General features: G+C 37.4%; 1 protein-coding gene across 1 annotated transcript in view; it reads left to right on the plus strand.

Annotated features, from left to right (window-relative positions):
* Positions 1 to 332: 332 nt before the first annotated feature.
* LOC139725558 (probable E3 ubiquitin-protein ligase HERC4) overlaps positions 333 to 13,634 on the plus strand; it is a 46,001-nt gene continuing 32,699 nt past the window's right edge. Inside the window, exons 1-7 of the mRNA XM_071636649.1 lie at positions 333 to 609; positions 2,256 to 2,358; positions 3,682 to 3,892; positions 5,663 to 5,808; positions 6,877 to 7,035; positions 9,085 to 9,180; positions 12,991 to 13,245. Of these exons, the coding sequence (XP_071492750.1) occupies positions 446 to 609; positions 2,256 to 2,358; positions 3,682 to 3,892; positions 5,663 to 5,808; positions 6,877 to 7,035; positions 9,085 to 9,180; positions 12,991 to 13,245 (1,134 nt within the window). The 5' untranslated portion in view covers positions 333 to 445. The remainder of the gene's footprint in view (positions 610 to 2,255; positions 2,359 to 3,681; positions 3,893 to 5,662; positions 5,809 to 6,876; positions 7,036 to 9,084; positions 9,181 to 12,990; positions 13,246 to 13,634) is intronic.

Consider the following 13,634-nt stretch of genomic DNA (forward strand, 5'->3'; position numbering starts at 1 on the left):
CTAGCTTTTGTTCATATATATATATATATATATATATATATCATAGGCCTACACAGCGGAATGTATATATATATATATATACGTATCACATTCCGCCGTGGTATCTACAATACTAGTATTCCATCTCAGATGCTGATTCATTCATCAGTGTAAAACTTCTCAAAACCAGCATCATGAAAATAATGTCATCAAAGTTGTATAGAGACAGGCTGCCAGCGGTAAATAACAGCGTAAGTAGACAGAAAAAATCCGTCTGTCCGGAGGAATATATAGAAAAAAAAACAACAAAACAAAACAAGGAATTGTTTGACGTTTACGGCTCTCCTCCGTGACGCCAGACGTAGTCTCCGCGAAACTTATTATTCCCGACGACCAGACAGACCGATCTTTCGGTCAAGGGTTTAAGCTAACCACTTCTGCTCTGCTCTGTTGAATCAGTAAAGTCATGGCAAGTGACTCTAAGCTGGGGAAGGTGCTGCAAAAAATAAGCCATCGAAGCCGGGATGACACCAAGCTGACAGCAGACCTTCACTCAAAGCTGGTGCAGGCACTCTCTCCATCTTCATTATCCTCTGATTTCCGTGTCAGTAGCTCCAGCAGTAGCTCTTGGTGAGTATTCCATAGGCTTTAGTCTGTTGATAATAGGAGGTGCTGTTGTGCTTCAATAGGCAATTAAAATATTTATAAGTAAAAAACACTGTGATTATTTTTATGCGGGGGGGGGGGGGCAGATCCAGAGTGTATTTTCTCGTATGACTTGCAGCATGACCTGCAATGAATATTTTTATGTTTTTTGTGTTTGTTTGTTTTTTTCCTTTTTTTAAATTTTCAATAAAGAATATAACTTCACTTGAGAACCAGAACAACGCTTTCGCATTCTAAGATTTGAGCGTAAATAAGCACGAAATAATCAATTTTCATGACGTCTAAAAAAGCATTTAATCGAAAGTGCGTAGATTTATGGCATTGTTCCTAATTTAGGGTAAAGTAGCGCCCTTGTGGTTTAAATTTTTAAATTTTGCTGAAATGAAAGTTGTTTAAAATTGACACCATAATGAAGAGATCGAAACAAGATAATGCCAATAGCTCAATACATCCTTCCACAATTGCGATAAAGCCCTTCTCAGTCGATGATAAGTGCACAAAAGATATCATGGAAAAAAAAACAAGTTGAAAAAGAAAACATCCTGTCGTCAGAATAGTTCTGGCACATAAATAGATAAAGATGAAAAAGGTGTTTATAATATTGAGCAGTATCGCAGCTTACGTGTACGTTGTAACTACCCACTTGAGTCAAAATACAAAATTATGCTGCACCTAGCAAACCCAAAAATCGCTACAGTAAGGTAATGCAAATGTTTTCTTTTTTCATATAGAATCCCTAGAGCAGGAGTGATGTAAAAAGAATTGAACCTATAGCGCCCAGCAAATATCACATATTAATTGCAGATTGAAGGGATGGTATAGTATTGGTCGAGTGGAGGATTCAGCTCTTAATTATTTTGCGAGATACTTAGAAACCACTTTATGAAATACTGAAGAACACACAATTCTAAGGGGAATTCAAAGTCTAGTCCTATGAAAATCGTTTATGAAATGGTTTAGCTTGATGCTTTTGTGAAAGCTCAGCTTTTCCGAAACCAATTTTCATCAAAGAAACTTTGAATTCCTCTTAGAATTATACACTCTTTCATATTTCATAAGCGGTTTCTCATTACCTCGCAAGGAATAAAGCTGGAAAAATGAAGCACCATCTCAACCAAAATTATGTCATCCCTTTAAGTGCGGTAGCCTAACAGGTGACTGAATGGTTCTCACAAGTAAGATATTTCACAATAATAATGGTATGACGAGGATGATAGTTTTTAGGTCATCGTAGTGACACTGTATGTTCAGGGTCAGCTTTGAAAGGCGGAGAAGGTGCATACTTACCCTCTTACCCCACAGCAGCCACAGGTTCTTATTGCTCCTATTCCTTGCAGCTTTTGCCTTCTTTTATATGCCAGTATTATTTGATAATCATCGGATCAGTCAACTTTATTTTAAGCATCACTTGACACTAGATGTTTGACACTATACTTAGATGAAGATTATTTTATGCTGTATCATGTTTATATCAGTTACATATACATGTATGCACATTGTATTAAAATTGTTTAGTTTTTTTTTTTTTGTTGATGGAGCAGGACCGTATGAGGAGGACTATACACTATTCTATATTTCTAAGCTGGATATTCTGGCCTTCGCCTCTATAGCTTTGCAGACACCGAGGATGATGATCAGTACTTTGATGTAGATCTGGATGCTTTGCGTGAAGCATACCATCACATCGCTGACAAGGAGCATGTCCTGAAGAAGGTTTGTTTCTTTATGCCCTTAATGCATATAGGCATTTATTCCAAAAGTATCTGTATGATAATATTATATAAATAAATCTGTATATATACCCTATCTATAATCATATATATATGTATATATACATGTATGACCTATGAATAATATAGACACACGTATATATATTTAGATACAATATAGAGAAATAGGGTATACATATAAATGTGATATTTGTTAACCTTTTATTTTTTTCCTGTCTCATGACTGATGCTAACACAATACTACACTGCAAAAAGTCCGGTATTAAATAGTGAACACCGAGCTGGTGTTAAATTTTCGATGCTTATTTATGGTGTTAAATTAACACCTCCGGGTGTCATTTCCAAATTTTAAACTGTTTTTTGAAGAGTTTCTTAGTAACTGCACTTCTTGTTGATTTTTAATTTAAACAAGACGATCAAGAATTTTACATTAAAATACTAGATTTTTGAAAAAATGTGAAAATAAATTTACACCAAAGTAACACCAGCTGGTGTGGTCTCTTATTGAAGCTGGACGGGTGTTAAACCATTGATATTAACACCAACAAATATCAAATCAACACCATGTGGTGTCATTTTCGAATTAACACCAGTACAGTGTCAAAATAACACCAGGTACAGTGTCAAATTAACACCACGAAGTGTCAGGTGAACACTTTTCAACACCATCACAGTGCATTTTTAACACCTGTGAGTGTGGTCCTTTATTGAAGTTTGATCGGTGTTAGATTTAACACCCGTGGTGTTAAATCTAACACCGATGTTTTTACAGTGTACTGTAAGATATCACAATACCTGCAATTGAGAACTGTTGCCCCTCAGAGTGTGTGAACATATCATTTCACTACTTTTGTTTTTGTGTAAACTGGTCAGGAACTGGAGCAATTTGACTGCATAACATTTTTCTATAGGATGCTAATCACTGTCTTCACGGCTAACGGTATTTCATATTCTTTCTACCACATTTCATTTCAACTGGAACTTCTTAGCTGTAGTTATGACTGGCTGTGATCATTAGCTTCTATCGTTTCATGCAAAATAATGGGCTAATGATGTATAATAAAACCGTTGGACATATATATATATATAATATATATATATCTAAAATGGAATCAATGCTTTGACCTACAGTTTACAGCTCATATAGCTTGATTTTGACCTCAAGATATCAGTCACTTTGAGACTGTAATAGTGTTCCTCCCACATTTGATCTATATTCCTTATCACTCTCTTCCTATCGAATTATGTAAGCTCATGCTACCTGGACGTAGTATAACGCAACCCACGGTATTTCCATCTTGCTCAGATGGCCAAGGAAATCCACAGAGTGTACCAGGATCTGGGAACGTTTCTGTGCGAATCTACCAACAGGAAGGACGTACGTCTGATCCCCATTCTCTTGGAGTGTCCCACTTTTGATAGGGTGGAAGAGGAATGGAGCAGAGAGATCGTCTTGGACCTGGCCAAGACGCTTCTCAAATTGAACAAGGAAGACAAGTGCAAATTCAAGCTTCTCGGTGAGAGTTTTCTTCATAGAAATGTTCTTGTATTATTGTATCTCTACGACTTCCTTCCAACTCAAACTAAGATTATGAGTGAGTTAGTATATCCTATTTGCTAGACCTGTTTTGTAAAAGATATATTTGCTCAGTAGAATGAATGAGCCTGGTGTTTCTCTTGATTTCATGTATTCATGTAGGTCGTATGTATTTTTTAGAAGTATCCTGCAATTGTAAATGCTATGGACGGAGTTACCGATCTTTCAATCCTGTTCCACAGTGTAAGCTAGTAGTCGTGATAGTAACTAAGTTAATACAAAGCAAAATGTCTATGCCTACAAGCAACCAAGTATAATACCGTTACATTGCACTACTCACAGGTCTGGTTTCTTTAGGAGAATGCTGCTTCAACATAGGTGTTGATGTCAATAAGATGTCAAAATGCAGGAGTTGATATTGCTTCCTTTTACAGGTTTTCTGTTCTTTTTTTTATCTGACTGATTTTGCTCTGGTTTCACGTCAGAAAAAAAAACTACAGACTTGATAGATGCCATATTTTGCTATGCATGAACAGAAAGAGAAATAAGTGCGTCGCAAGACTGAGAAAAAGTTAGGCTTGGACTTTGTCCATCTGGACTAGGTATTTGACCATGTCTCGAGGAAAATGGTGAGATGGGTGATCAAGAAAGTTGGTGTTGAGAAGTGGTTGTTGCAAGCAATTAATGCTTTGTTCAGGATGTTGGTCTAGGCAGGACTGAGTTATGGCAGGATCTCCCTTCAAGACAGAAAAGGGAATGCATGCCTCCAAGACTCTCTAAGTTCGTTGGGAGTACAGTGGACTTCCCTCATCACGAAGACCTCGGGGGACCAGCAGTTTTCTTTCTTTGTTTTTTCGTTATATCGAAATTTCGTTACAACCAAACAAATAAACAATGAAAAAAAAAAACATAAAGCGGATAACGTTGCGGCGTGAATTTTTACTTTGTTGTGACCGGAATTTCGTTATAATTGTTTTTGTTATTATGGGAGTGCACCGATAGCAGCAAAGATAGGAGCTGTTGGGTATTAGCTTCTGAAGGCTACAAAGCTCAGTATCCGATTCAGGACCAGAGAAGCAGTCCCTCCATGAACCGGATAGAACGATGACAGCTAGCGGACATTAGAATATCTCGATTTCACAGCCTGTGAAGGAAAGGCAATATCCAACCACAAAATAGGGTGGGACAAATCTGATATAGACGTCGAGCGATGTTGATGAATAATTTGTTGATATAGGTGTAAAGATGACATAAGGAAAAGCGCCGGAGGTAAAAATGTCAGAGGTCAAAATTATGACAGGTTAAAATGCCAAAGTGGAAAAAAGGGTAAAAGTACCATTAATGGGACCCCCAAGGCGATAACGTTAAATGCCACTGGTAAAAATATCAGATATTAACATGTAAGAGAAAACAATGTCTCGGGGGAAAATGTCAGAGGTAAAACTGTCAGAGCTAATGATGCTAGATATTAAAACAAAAATGTCAAAAGAAAAAATTTCTGAAGTTATCATAATGTATAGGTAAAATGCTAGAGATCAAACAAATAGAAAAGTTCGTCTGACATTTGTATTTATGATTTTTTTCCTTTTTTGGGGGGCACTTTTGCCTCTGATATTTTCACCTGCCCTGATTTTTGTCAAGGGTATATGTGCATCAGTTAAGTTGTGTTGCTTTATCATTATTTTTTGTTTGAAAATCGTTCTTGAGCTTTTATAGTCGATTTGATTTTGTTATGTCCTGGTACTCGCAGGAGAGTGGTGGTACCAGGAGCCAGAACTCTTGGCAAGGACTGTCAGGGTGCTTCTCAAGACTCTCCAATGCGAGCATGGGCCAAAGGAGTACCTGCAACTGGACAGAGAAGATTTGTATTTGGAAACACTGAATATTCTTCATGCGGTAGGTTTATAGGAAACAACGTTTACTGTTGCGCAGTGCAAATGAATACTGATGTTTTAAGGTAATTAAGTCGTGGAAACCCAGTGTCAGGAGAGAGTTTCGGAGTAAAGGAGAGTTTTGAATTACATAACATCATCACCCGAACTAATCACTTATACCCCTACATATATGGCACGAACATATTAGATTTTGAAAATCACTGTCACTACATACCTCAGCAGTTATAACCCCCTCGGCATCACATACGTTTTCTTCCTTAGTTCGTGACTTAAAGAGGAAATTATTGATAGTTTCTTTCTAAGCTATTGGGAGATACCAGAGCCTACGACATTATTCAAAATGGCATTAAAGAATGATTTCTTATAGCTTTCCTACTTTTTTCCTCCGATTTAAATGCAACTGTCTCCGTTAGTTCAGGTAATATAACTCTATACATGAAAATCAGTTTGATTCTGGAGGTGATTCTCACTTTAAAGGTTTAAAAAAGAGCAGCTCTCAGAAGGGTTCAAAATTCATCTTCCACCATTTGGAATTTTGTTTCGTCACGCAATGCAATTATTACATCGAAAGGGTCTACCATGAAACTTGTCTGACTTACGCGATTTGAACTTTGATCAACATACCCAAGCTCTAAAATTCCGACATTGGTATGTTAAATAGTCCAAGGCGGACAAGATAAAGTGATAGAAAGAGAATATTGGTGCCGATGGTCGATAAAGTTCAACGTGCCACTGCCGAAAGCCTGGGATATAGCCTGATGGTGTAGTGTCAGGTATCTTGCCCAGCAGCAGTAATAGGTTTCACGTTCGAATCACACGGGTTTCATTTTATCCGACATGCTTGTTAAAAATGTAGATCAGCAGGGGGTGTCAAGTTAAATCGTGTTATCACATACATTTGTTAAGCATATCTATGTCCGATTTGAGAGTAAAACTTAACAGTTTCTGAGGTCATTTGTGAACTATGATTATATTTTGCCTTTAAGGATGTTATTACCATCAAATCTTATCCTTCCTACAGTGTCATCAGCTTAGTAGCATCTTGTCAATGGCGTCCTTTTTTCTCCAGGTGAATGGCGCCCAATCGGGCGGCAAAATCATTCCTGACGAAAGTTTCTACCTTCAGGGTTTAGAGTCTGATGATGTGCTGGATAAGCATCTTGACAACTACTTCCAGAACAAGCAAACCACGCTGACATATCAACGGCAACCATGGGTATACGAACTGGTATGACAGCATTGTGTTTTGTTTCGTTTTTCCCCTTCTCCATGAGTTGAATGCATAGGAAGAGGGGCATTTAGAATGTGGAATCATTTTGATTTTGGTGATATATTATGATAAGAAGATACGAATAATTGTACAACTGTAGCAGTGCATCAAATTCAAGTACCTGTCTATCGCAAAGGAACTCCGTCAGATAAATCTCTTAAGTAGCTGATTTAGGTCCATACAAATAGTGTCGGAAAGCGAGCTTGCGTGGTGTTGACTGTGAACTACCATGCCATTTTTATGCCTCCGCCACGAAGTGTCGCCGGAGACATTAAATGTCTTCGGGTTGTCCGTCCGTCCGTCCGTCCTTCTGTCCTTCCGTTCGTAATCAATTTTGTGGACAGCGTATCTAAAAAAAAAAAAAAACAAACAAACGTTAGAGGTATCCTAATGAAACTTGGCATGTATAATAAAAATTATGCATGAGTGGGCGCAGTTGTGCCTATCAACTTTTGGACGCACATGCTCAAGGTAAAAAGGTCAAACGGTCAAGGTCAAATGCTCAAAATTTCACTATTCCCCCTGTATCTATGCAGTGACTAGAGGCATTTTCTTCAAACTTGGTGTATACATGAACTACCAAATAAAGATTCCCCAGAGAGAGTTTCGGGTCATGAGGTCAAAGTTCATGGGTCAAAGATCAAGTGAAAATGTTAAAATTTCACTTTTTTTCCATATCTCACAAATATTTCAAGGTATCTTCATGGAACTTAGTATATATGCATGTACTGACTGGCAGTGATCATGAAGGGAATTTAGGGGTCATGGATCAAAGGTCAGGGGTCAAAGGTCAAGGTCAACTCATCAAAATGTCATTATTTCCCTCTTATCTATGCGAAGCCTGCAGGATTTTTTCTTGAAACTTAGTGTATGCATGTATAACCATATACAGATTCTCTTGGAAGTTTCTTGCCAAAAGTTCAAAGGTCGAAAGATCAAAGTTCAAGTGAAAGGGCTAAATTTCATTTCCTCTTTAAACTTATAAAAGGAACAAAAGTTGGGTACAAATCCTCAAACCCTCAAATACATGCACTCTTTGACAGTATAACCATTCATCCAAATTCACCTAGTTCAAGGAAAGTGAACATTCAGTGCATTTGTGACAAACCTGTCATTTTAATATTTTGCCAGTTATGTGAAACCGTCATCACACATTGTCAAGACATTGTGCTTTAGACTTATTCGGAGAACCACGCATTATGACTGCGCTGCTCGCTGACTTTTTACTTTCTAGTCTCGCACATCTTATGATACCATTTTCGCGAAAATCAGCCATACCGATACGATGCTGCACGACCTTTTATACATGCTTGTCAGACCGCAATTGGCTCAAAACGTGATTTGGTATAAAGGCTATGCAAATGCAGTTTTCTTACCTTATTCAAAATGATATAAATATTTTCACATTCATTGGCTGAAATCTATTACTTTTAGCACAATTATGCTTGAAATATGTGCTGTCATAAATTTTGTGAAAAAAATATAAAACAAAAAGTCGAAAAACAAAGAAAGACATAAATTCATAGAAAAATACAATACAAAAGAAATAAGTTTTGATACCATATTATTTGTTACAAGTACCTTCCTATAGGAATGCTTCAAAAATGTTATCACCAAAAATTAGTATTCTATGAGTTTTATTTTCTGATTTATAGCAAAATGTATGATTTTACGCATTGGCCTATATTAGCATAATTAATTAGTGTAATGAAAATTTCAATTTCTTCTGTTATAATTTGGTAGATTGCGCCGCAGGTAATGTATTTGCCACTTTTCATGGCGATCGACGGCCGAGATAGAATTAATCTATGCATGGGGAAGAAAATTCCTATGCCAATTCAAGGGAGAGATTATGTGTAACAGTATAATGTTCCATGTGGTTATACACCGATGTACCGTCATGCTACAAAGACATCTAGGAATTCTTTGAGCCGATTTGAAATGATATCCACGTTGTGATGGCAGAGTTCTCTTTCATACTGCTGATGTTTCCAATTACTCCCTTAGTTTGAGTGGCCATTTACCTTGGTGGACTTTCCTTTCCTGCTTCCTGTGTCCATAAAGTGGAGGATAGCTTGTATGGAATTCACCGTTGAACAGGTGGTAAGTATTGAATAACTTAAAAAAAAAATTAGAGCAGTAGCGGCAAAACGGTAAAAAGCGGTGAAGCAGAATTATAAATACTGTCAGTAGCACGTTACTGGGGATGGTGGTCGGATGACCTCCAATCAAGATTTTACCGGGTAGAAAAAAAAAATAACAGTATCGAAAATAAATGTATTCGGTGCACGCACACACACACCTACATAATATATAATATGTACATATATATTAAATATATGTATATATATTATTCATATATATATATATATATATATATGTATATATATATATATATATATATATATATATATACATATATCTTTTTTTAACTCACCAAAGGTTCAGATGAGCTTTTGCATCGTATATCCTGTGTAAACATTTCGCATTGATTCATCTTCTTCTTGAAAACCCTATTAAGTGTTTTCACCATATTGGCAGGTAGCATCCATGTGGGGATAGGGATCTCAATTTGCTCAAATGGGCACAATGTCCCTCTCCCTTGCTACTGAATCTTTTTTTTTTATCTTCTTCTCTAGATCTAGGAGAAATAGAGCTAAGTAAATGCCATAATCAAACCTAGAAGATTGTTGACTGTAGTTTCAAGTTTGTTTATAGCAGATTCCCTGTGGGGATCAAATTGGGTCCGATTTTTACATTTTCATCTTCTTGAAAATCCATGACCAGATTTTCCCAAATCTTAGCAGTTATAATTGCCAGAGTGACAGAACATGAATACATTAAAATGGGCACCATTCCCTACTCGGGGCCGGAAAGGGAGGGTGGGGGGGGGGGGGGGGAGGGGGAGGGGGGGGGAGGGGGAGGGGGGGGGGGAGCGGGCGGAGTCTTAAAATTAAGTAATTTTTACAAATCTTCTCTCGAACCTGAAGTAAGTAGATTGGTGGCTGTAGCTTCAGGTTTGCTCATGGCAGATCCAGCATGTCAAAAGGTGGGCCCTGTGTTGTGTGTCTCTGTGTGTGTGTGTGTGTGTAGAAGGGGGGGGGGGGGGTAAAATGAGAGCCCAATTCTCACATGTTCACCTCCGTGAAAAAGGCATCTTCAGATTTTCATCAAACTTGGTAGGTAATATCGCTATATGATATAAGAATATACACGTACCTGTATAAATGGTCATCGTTCCTTTTGGAAGGACAGGACGTAATGCCCCTGTGGCCCCCTTGAGGTCGTGTGGAGGGAATTCTAAGCTCCTAGATTAATAAATCTAACCAAATTGTTTCCTTTAGAGCCAGAAGTAATAAGGTAAATTATGGTTATATGTAAGTTATAATTCAATTCAATTCAATTCAAATTCAATTGTTGTTGTTGTTTTAAAGAACGAAAGAAGACAGAGAGAGAAATGGGGCCCTATACAAATAATTTGCCCCAGAAATTCAATTCAAAGGTTTTATTTTCACTTCTTTCAACAGAATGTACAAAAAAAATATAGATTCTGCATGCGTTTGAAGGAATGATACATAGATAGCAAAGAATAACATTTGTCAATTATATTATGTTATGTTATGTAAGTTTGTTTATGGCGCATCTAGGGGTGGGCTCTGTGGTGTGGGGACCAAATTGGGGCCCAATTTTCACATTTTTATTGCCAGAACAAATAATTGTCAAATTTGTCACCAGACTTAGCAGTTATTGTAGCTAGGGTGATAGGATATATATCTGTATAAACATGATAAATTGGCACTATGCCGCCACCCACTGACCCCAGAACCCCCAAATTAGAGAATATTAAAAAGAAAGAACAGTGTCTATAATGCCAGGAATACTCTGAGTAAATACAAAAAATTGATGTACTTTCAAGTTTGTTTATGACAGATTTAGGCCCCATCGGGACCTCAATCGAATTGGGGGCCAGTTATTACATTTTATTTCTGTTATTGTTGTTAAAAATGCAAAAGATTGTTTACTTCAAAAAATGATCAAATTTTGTTCAAATTGGCAGGTATTATATGCCAGTGTGATAGCATATACACACCAAGCCTCCCTTGAAGCCCTCACTATCTAGCGGTAATGGGGCTCTTAGTGGAAGATACAATAGTTATTGTCTTCCTTTTGTTATAATGATAAAATCATTTTGAATTGAATTGAATAAAATGTGCGGCTACAAATTCAACTTTCCAACGAATTCTCTGAGTTTTATACCCTCTTTTATCCAGCTGGATGTTGGATGTATTTTTTTTTTTTGGGGGGGGGGTCTGGCTTTTGCAGGTGTATGTGTTCTCTTCTCAATACTTCCCCGTCTCTTTTGAAGACACGAAATGTATGATTTTCTAAAACTGTCTAAACCGTATAATACCATTGTCATTATACATTGATTCATATCTGTTACTACTGCCAAAATGATAACGGTTCATCCACTGACAGCATGTGGCTTATCCGACCCCCAGACCTGCATGAGAGAAGAATTTGAAATATCCCTTTATATTTGTATTTTTTTTTGGTATTTTTTCTCTATATTTTGGTCATTTATTGTACCCGTGCTCCTCATCTCAATCTATAGCTCGAATTTAATTGGGACCTACGCTCCATAAGTTTGCTTTTTAGTAGGTTCCTTCATATTTCTTTAGCATTCATTCCCATATTCCAACTTTTGTAGATCGGCCACTGTGTTTTGTATGTTTGCAGTATTTTATGTATGTCTCTTACCTGGATATTATGTATTGGCCCTATTTCATCTTGTAATATGCCTCCTAGCTGGATATCATATATTATTTAATTTTGCTACATTTGATGTATTTCTTTTCATCAATTGAGAAATATGAAATAAATTGGAATTTAAAATTCAAATTTTTGACGGACGAGCAGGTAGGCCTGAACGTGTGCAATATATTTCCCGGATGACCCTTGCCCTTTACCCTTCCCTAGCACTGCAAACGATCAGGAAGTCCCAAAGAGATTTTTCTCCTCCCCACCACCGGGAAAAATCTCTTTGGGAAGACCTAGCCCTTCATGGTCACGTTGTTGAAAGATATTTTCATTCCTATGTAAGGATTTGTATGTGTTAACAGTTTGTTTTTCCAAGGTACAAAGGCAGGTGCTTTCTGACCATATTATATTTAGAAAATTTGGAGACATTTTGTTACAGAGTTCCCAGTCAATTTTGTAAAATTATGATACATTTTGATTTCATGTGCATTCAGATTTAGGTTTTCAAGCAATGGAGTGATTTTGGTTCGATGATTTCATGTTTAGTGCTTTCAGATTCGTTTGTAGGCACTCAAATTAACAGTACAAAATTCGTATTTGGTCATAAATTTCCAAATTGGGGAAATTCAGATTAATGCGATCCACTGTATAAACACTTCAAAGCACTTGCAATTTCGTTTTTTGAGCCATCGATTTTTACATCTTAGCATTCAATTTTGTAAACACATGCATGATTATCATTAGTAAGAGTGATTTTATCCACACCGTCTCAATGTTTTGAAGACAAGCGTATTCGGAGTGATGAGACCATTTTGGACTGAATTTTTACTGAATTTCTGTCAAACAATGAAAAGAATGTAATCAACAATGCCGTAGTGGCCACCGCTTCATAATAGTCACTTGTCAACAGAGGCCTCGCCTGAATATGAGATCCTCGTGGAGATACTGCACTACAACACCTCTCTGTAGGCACTCCTCGCATTTGGGTGACCCAAAGGCAGTTGACAAACTTGGCGATCCATGATTAACATTCAGCTCGATACAGGCAATATGTGTATACATGAAATTAAATGTCTACTTGTTATCTATAACAGAACAGGCCCCAAAGACTATCTAACATAATATATGAGTTTACCTTCTTACACAACTCAGCTTTTGGCATATCCAGCGTGCTTTCTCGATATCGTTGAAGAGATGATGAAAACAGGCAACCCCTTCGCCCCGTTCTTCCCAGGGAACAGGATGTTTGTCCCCGAGCAAATTCACTTTGAGGTCAACAGGGAAAAGGTTGTGGAATCAGCACTTGAAAATGTTCGATCAAGGGCCACAGGAGAAAGCGGAAAGCCACTGGAAGTTCACTTTGTAAATGATGTGGCCTTGGGCGTCAATGGCGGCGGACCAATGAAGGTAAAAGTCATAATTAGGTGATCCGAGTATCCTCTCGGATCACCTATTGTATCTGTACGGATTCTTTCTTCTTCTTTCTTTCTTTATTTCTCCGCAAAAGTTGTGCAGAGGTTAGCTCAGAAAGTCCGCTGCCTATCAATTTCAAAATTATACCATGTATGCATCATGTCCCAAAGACGAAAAATCTAATGTATCATTGTGATCAGTCGACCGTGACGTCACTATGACGTCATTATATGAAAACACATTCTCAATCATATCTCATTAATGGAATGAAATTTTTCAATGAAATTTACGTCACATATATTTCAAATTATGCGCATTCTACTCATGTTCTCAAAATTCATATTTTCTCTTAAAACGTGCGCGTACGCGCGCGTTGAAATATT

The sequence above is a fragment of the Diadema antillarum genome, unplaced genomic scaffold (assembly GCF_040938485.1).
Source record: "Diadema antillarum isolate AM-2024a unplaced genomic scaffold, OU_Dant_1.0 seq00000049_RagTag, whole genome shotgun sequence".
Lineage (NCBI taxonomy): Eukaryota > Metazoa > Echinodermata > Echinoidea > Diadematoida > Diadematidae > Diadema > Diadema antillarum.